The sequence below is a fragment of the Dioscorea cayenensis genome, chromosome 7 (genome assembly GCF_009730915.1).
Source record: "Dioscorea cayenensis subsp. rotundata cultivar TDr96_F1 chromosome 7, TDr96_F1_v2_PseudoChromosome.rev07_lg8_w22 25.fasta, whole genome shotgun sequence".
Classification (NCBI taxonomy): domain Eukaryota; kingdom Viridiplantae; phylum Streptophyta; class Magnoliopsida; order Dioscoreales; family Dioscoreaceae; genus Dioscorea; species Dioscorea cayenensis.
The window spans coordinates 15,029,128-15,036,772 of NC_052477.1; the positions used below are offsets into that span (position 1 = coordinate 15,029,128).

A 7,645-nucleotide genomic window follows, 5' to 3' on the forward strand; every position below is an offset into this window, starting at 1 on the left:
AAATTTGAAATATCTATTATGTCCATAAAATTTATATTAGATACATAGTTAAAATATTTTGATTTTTTTTATTAGTTATTCACTAAAATTAAAATATATATATATATATATTGTAAATTTTTCCTAAACAAAAATTCCTATCCATCCCGACTCACTAAGAAGCAAATTAATTTACAAAAATAATAAAAAGATTAAAATTATCAAATATAAAAGTTCTCGTAATTAAAAATTATTTTGAGATACAAAATTTAAAACACGAGATTTGGCAAACAAGTACCTTCTCCACACAGTTGAGTTGAGAAAGATAAAGAAATATTTATTGCAATGCATTTCCTTAAAAATTCAAATGCGTCAATTTTTTAAATATTTATTAACCGTCATACTCTCACGAACCCTTTTGAAAGATTGGGATCTCAAAGTCTTCTAGAGTTATTTATGCATCTTCCAAGCCATTATATCTAAAAATTATAGAAAGATTAATGGATAAAATGAGAAATTCTCAAAAAATTAATAAGTTTTTTTATTTTTATAATTTAAATATATAAAAATAGACCTAATATGTAAATATGAGAAAATTATTTATTAGTTCCTAAAAAAAGTTTCAAAACATCTAATCAACCTCTTTGACATTTGAATTTTACATACAGTCTTTCTTTTTCAGTTGTTTACTTTTTAGTCATCGCACCTTACTCCATGAGCTTTTTTTAGGGCCATTTAATAAAATGGCTCTCCTTTTTTTTTAATTAAACCAAATAGCCCTAAGGCCATTTTAATTGTCAAAATGTATTAGGACCATCACATCACCCACATGGGTGATGTGATATGCTGACTGGGCTGCTGACATGGCATTTTTAAATAAAAAATCCTGATTTTTTTTTTCATTTTAACTCTTGAATTGTTTCCTAATCAATAAGTTGCCTTATTCTTGGGTTTTTTTGACCAAATTTCTTTTAAAAAAATTTATTAAACTTTTAAATAATTTTTTCAAAAATATATAAGTGTGTTTTTTTAATTTAAATCCCTTATTTCTTTTATAATTAACAAATTATCTTTTCCCTTTGATTATTTAACCCAAATTTTATTTAAAAAAATATGTATTTTTTTAATTTATTAAAAAAAATTAATTTTAAAGAATATATTTGAATATGAAAACACAAATTTTAAAATTTTAACTTTCAAAATTTTTAAACCTTTAATGAAACAACTTTTTAAGCAATATATAAGTGTGGCTTTTTATTTGTATTATAATTAACAAAAACTCTTTGATTACTTAACCCAAATTTTGCTTAAAAATTAATTTATTAAAAAGCATAATTGCATTTAATATATAAAGTAAAGTTACATCATATATTTCTCCCTTGCCTAGGGCAAGTAGTTCTATAATGACCGGGTTGTTTACATATAGAGTATAAATTATGTCTAGTATGATCAGGGTTTCTATCCATATGCATTCGTTTACGTCTGATCTTTGGTCGGCCAGCAGTAAAAGCCACACTTATATATTGCTTAAAAAGTTGTTTCATTAAAGGTTTAATAATTTTAAAAGTTAAAATTTTAAAATTTGTGTTTTCATATCCAAATATATTCTTTAAAATTATTTTTTTAATAAATTAAAAAAATACATATTTTTTTAAAATAAAATTTGGGTTAAATAATCAAAGGAAAAAGATAATTTGTTAATTATAAAAGAAATAAAGGGATTTAAATTAAAAAAACACACTTATATATTTTAAAAAAAATTATTTAAAAGTTTAATAAATTTTAAAAGTTTAATAAAATATTTTAAAGAAAAAATTTGGTCAAAATAACCCAAGAATAAGCCAACTTATTGATTAAAAAATAATTCAGGGATTAAAATAAAAAAATCAGGATTTTTTATTTAAAAATGCCACATCAGCAGCCCAGTCAGCATATCACATCACCCATGATGTGATGGTCCTAGGGCCATTTTGACAATTAAAATGACCCTAGGGCCATTTGGTTTAATTAAAAAAAAAGGAGGGTCATTTTATTAAATGGCCCTTCTTTTTTAGATAATTCCAAAATTAGCTTTTAATGTTGATGGGAAAAATCCCATCAAATCATGTCCAACTTTTAAAAAAGTGTACAGATAGCTATTACTTCAATCACTTTTACTTATCTTTTCACTTAACTTTTATACATGAAAATATTATATTTTAATCGGGAGGTAAAAATATTAAACGAAAAAAGAGCATACTAATTAGAAAACTTGTATTGTATGTGAAAATTCACAATTATAAACATAAAAGTGAATTCGCAAACAAAATGTTACGATTTTAAATGAGAAATTAACTTATGATCACATTTTACTTCTCAGGATTCGCAATCGCCCAAACTGTTTTCCAATGTTGACGGACAGGGTATTTTTGTCAAAATACTCCAAATATCACTCTGTTTGTTGACAGAAGAATTGAAAAAAAAATACATAAAAAAAAGTAAAGACTTTGTGTTGATATTAAAAAACTCAAAGGGTTTTTTGGCCCATTAAAAAGTTAGAGGAAAGTCCTCTATATATATATATTTATAAATAGGTGATAAATGACTGATCCATTTAAGAGAAGTTAGAAATGTGTATATGGATGGATTTAATATCTCAGCATGTTTGTGCTCTTATTTTAAGTGAGATTTGAGATTCAATTTCATGTGTTTTTGAAAATCAACATGCTACATAAAAGATATGGAGTTGATAGACCAGGCCATTGGTTATATGCAACAATTATATAAAGATCAGATGGGAAGATAATTTTTTTTTCAAAACATCAATAAATATTTTTACATAATTTAAGACATAAAAATCGACTGTGCATTATTAGCACGTGGATGCTGGCAATAACATTTAATGATTGCAAAAAACACAATATAATAACCCATTTGAGGTACACTTTAATATTTAATTGGTTAAATTAATTGCATATATCAACCACACCACCATCCTCACAACACCATCAACTCAATGGCTTCTCAACACCACCACCAACTTCTCGTCCACTCCACTCTCCTCTTCCTCTTTCATCTCCCCTCTCCACTCAAAATCCAGAAACCCTAGTCCTCCCTGTCCTCAAAGATATCAGCAACGGCCAATACATCACCTCACTTTATCAAGGAACTCCTCCAGTTCTCTCCGAGCTCGTCGTCGACATCGGAAGCAGATACTTATGGGTAGACTGTGAGAATAACGACAACTCATCATCTTACCATCCAGCACAATGCAATTCCTCTCAGTGCTCGCTCGCTGACGCCACCACCTGCCGGACCTGCACCGGTTCTCCCAGCCCTGGCTGCAACAACAACACATGCGGCCTCTTTCCGGAAAACTCCATCACCGGCTTAAGCACTGAAGGTGATCTCATTGATGATGTTGTCACCTTTAGGTCCATTGATGGCACAGACGCCACTGTCTCTGAATTTCTGTTTCCATGCGGATCAACAAGCTTACTACAAGGTCTTGCTTATGGTGTTGAGGGCATGGCCGGGTTCGGTCGTAGGTCAATGATCTCAATACCTTATCAGTTATCATCAGTGTTCAACATTAAACCTCAGTTTGCACTGTGTCTCTCTCCTTCTTCCTTTTTTAATGGATTCATCTTTGTCGGTAATAGCGGCAACTATAACCTCGGCCCGGTCATTGATGTTTCAAGCATTTTGATGAGAACACCGCTTGTCACAAACCCTGTTAATGCACAAGGAGAAGCTTCATCTGAGTATTTCATTGGTGTTAGTTCTATCAAGATTGACGGGATAGAAGTGAAGGTGAACACATCACTGCTGGACATAGATGATCAAGGAGTTGGAGGGACTAAGATAAGTACAGTGACAGCGTTCACCACCATGGAGACAAGCATCTACAAGGCTGTCACCGTGGCGTTCATCAAAGCAGCTAAAGCTAAGAAGATGAAGCGTGTGGCTCCAGTGAAACCATTCAAGGCTTGTTATAGCACTGAGAGCATTAACAGCACTAGTGCTGGGCCTGACGTGCCCAATATTGACCTGGTTTTAGGGAGGGAGGATGTGTATTGGAGGATGTTTGGAGCCAACTCAATGGTGGAGGTGAAGTGGAGGAAGGCTTTGTGCTTGGGGTTGGTTGATGGAGGATCAAGTCCTCGTACTTCTCTTGTGATTGGTGGGAAGCAACTGGAGAACATTTTCTTGGAGTTTGATCTGTCTACTTCTGTTCTTGGGTTTAGCTCTTCTCTGCTGCAGCGAAACACCACATGTTCAAACTTAAACACCAAGGGTATCTGGCCTGAATTGAAGAGCAGCTACTAATGATAATAAGACTAGCGTGTGTTACTCTCCCATTGGGCCACAGCATATATTGTGGTTCAGTTTTAAATTTTTAATAAAGAGGAGGCTTATTAATCTTGTGTGTTTATTTATTTCAGAAGAATAGCTGTGCTAACAACTAATTGTTAGAAGTTAAGCCTAATACATTCAAACCGAAATTCTCATAACCTTTGGATTTTATATACATTAGACCTGCGTGACTTTCCCATTATCTCACCAAAAGTGATAACATTTCAAAGATTAGCTGTAAGTTTATTCCATCCTTTCACTAGGTAGGTTATAGTTATATCCGTTGATTCTCATTCAAAGGATTTTTTATAACTATTAGATGGAGCCTTTGATCGTACCCTAACACTTGGAGTGAGGCCACTGAACCAGCTGGCCTTTGGGTCGTGCACGACACCACGCCTATTCCCAAACTAGAATGTTTAATCACTTTAATTACCATTATTGTTTTTATTCAATGTTTACGCATGCTTAAATTATAGTTTATTTTTTAAAAAAGAACCTCAGGGGCTGTTTTATTGAATAGAAGTAAAGAAAACAAAAATACAAGGAGAAGAACTGATAAAAACAAGACAAACATTAGAATTTAAAACCAGAATCGATGAATGATTTCATAACCCAATGAGGGAGGTCGCGAACAAAAAGAAACAAGTTAAGGTTAGAGGAGTTGGCTCCATGGGCGGCAAGAGTGACTGCGGGAATCATCCAAGTAGAGGGAATACAATGAACTTTAGGAAAATTTAAATCAGCGAGAAGAGATCGAATATGGGTAAACTGAGAGCTGAATCTCCACTGGGTGACAGGATCAGGATGACTGAGCATAGAGATAGTTTCATTCAAATTGATGAAGATGTGCTTGATGTTCGTGAAATTATCCAGACGGATCAAGTGCAACAAAGAAGGGCGTAGATCTCATCAACAGCAGTAATTAGAGTGAACCAAAGTGCAAAGAACTCGCAAGAGACACAACATAATTAGAGTTTGATAGGAAAAAACCTGCAGAACTTAACGAAGAAGCCGGATTGAGATTGGAATGAGAGAACAAGAACAGCTCGTCAGCAATGGTGAAGTTGTGCAGGATGAGATTTTGTCCCAGCAAGGCCACGGTGACAAGTGGTGTATTCTCGAACATGGGAAAGAGCTCGACTGGACAATGACAGGGAATGTTAATAGGAGTATCTTGAAATATGGCATCACAGATGATTTCCAAATGAACCAAGCGACGTAACAGTAATGACAGAGATGCAATGCATAGAGAAATTCCCATTAGTGAGCCAGAGCCCTCAAAGAAACCCATTAGGGAAATAAATACTAGCATTAAGCTTCAAGCGAGGAAGTTCCAAAACCCTGCTTTAGTAAGACTGCATTGACAAAAAAAGGTGCTCGATTGTTTTCGGGGAATAAGCTACATAAAAATACAAGGGTTATCAGGGCCCAATCTCAATTGAAATAAGAAATTAGAAGTAGAGAGACGCCCATGAAATAAGAGCCAAAGGAAATGTTTAGCCCGAGGGGCAATAAACAGTTTCCAAAGGACATGCCAACCAGACCAAGATTCAGACAGAATATCAGAATGATTTAAATGCTTATAGACAGTGGCAGCAATCTTGTGTTGTTTAGTGGAGGGGTTCCAAACCCAATGATTGCAAGAATTGGAATCAATAATACTGGAGGAATGATCATGAAAATTAAAGTTCTGGCCAAAAACATGAAATAACTGAGGCTCATTCCAGCGATCACCACTGATGAAATCAGAAATAGCAAGAGAATCAATATCAGTATCAACATTAAGAAAGGTAGGCTTGAGGGCAATGGGGATCTCAAAGCACCAAGGGTCCCATAAAAAAGATGTTCTGCCTGGATTAATGGAGTTAATACGACAATTAGGCTTAATTCGAGTAGCAATCCTCGTGAGGTAGCGAAAAAACCAGGAGCACTTGGAAGGGGGATTGTTTCTCCAAAAATTAAAATCACCATATTTAAACCGCAAAATGTCCACCCAAATAGCATCACCATTGTTAAGAAAATTAAAAAAGTGTTTAGCCATCAGAGAATATTTAGCAAGAGAAAGATTTCTAATACCAATACCCCCCTCAGCCTTACTATCAGTGACAGTGTTCCAATTCAAGTTATGAATGCCCTTTCCATTGCTGCTTCTACACCAAAAAAATTTTCGCACAACTCTGGATATCTCAGAGACAATGAAGTCAGGAATGGGATATACTGAAAGGGTATAGATGGGGATAGAAAGAATAGTAGTATTAATCAAAGTGGTTTTAGCTGCTTGAGAGAGGTTGTAGTTGCTCCATCTAGAGCAAAGGTGACGAATCCTATCAACCAAGGGGTTCAAGGAGGAAGCAGCAAGACGCTTAGGGGAAATTAAAATACCAAGGTATTTAAAAGGAAAGGAAGCTTGAGTGAGATTGAGAATAGAGCAGATACGGGAAGAAACATGTTTGTTACACCAGGTTGGAAAGAAAATTTGAGATTTGGTGCGATTGGGACGTTGACTGGAAATGTGATTATACAACTCTAAACACTGGTTGATATTCCTAGCAGCTTTCCTAGAGGCATTAGTTATAAGAATTAAATCATCAGCAAACATAAGGTGGTTGAAATTATGATTATGATTCGGGAAAAAACCAGGGATCAAGCCAGAAGTGAGACCGTGGTTGAGATTGGTGGTAAGGATCTGGGAAACCAGGATAAAAAGGTAAGAAGAAATAGGGTCCCCCTGACGGACACCCCGGGACGAGGGGAACCAGGGGGAAGGATTGCCATTAATAAGAAGAGAGAAGGAGCAAGAGTGAAGGCAAGCCGAAATCCAAGAAATCCAGAGTGCAGGAAAATTTATGCGGGCAAAAACAGCAAGAATTGCATTCCAATTAACAGTATCGTAGGCTTTCTCAATGTCAAGTTTGATAAGCATCCTGGGGGGGTTTTTGATATCAGATTCTAAAGTATGGGCTATCTCTTGCACAGCAATAATGTTATCGAAAGAGCAACGATTGGAAACAAAGCCACCGCTCTCGAATCGATTAGCTTAGGGAGAACAAGCTCGCATTCGATTCGCTAAAAAGTTTGGAAATAATTTTGAAATTAACATTGCAAAAGAGATATGGGTCTAAAAATCGAAAACACAAAGGGGCCATCTTTTTTTAGGAATGAGAGTGATGAAAGTTTTACCCCAAGACGGAGGGAGAATGGATCTTTCAAAAAAACAAATGAACAACCATGAACAAATGATCCCCGATAATGGGCCAAAAACTACGATAAAACTCAGCGCTGAAAACCATCAGGACCAGGAGACTTACCAGTGGGAAGATCAAGAAGA

The 7,645-nt window shown here is 34.9% G+C and overlaps 1 protein-coding gene across 1 annotated transcript; it reads left to right on the top strand.

Moving 5' to 3' along the window:
• Positions 1–2,934: 2,934 nt before the first annotated feature.
• LOC120265096 (probable aspartic proteinase GIP2) lies at positions 2,935–4,380 on the top strand (the record flags this gene model as incomplete). Its single annotated transcript, XM_039273009.1, has 1 exon — positions 2,935–4,380. A coding segment is annotated over one exon (1,353 nt), but the record flags the coding sequence as incomplete, so codon positions are not given.
• Positions 4,381–7,645: the final 3,265 nt, after the last annotated feature.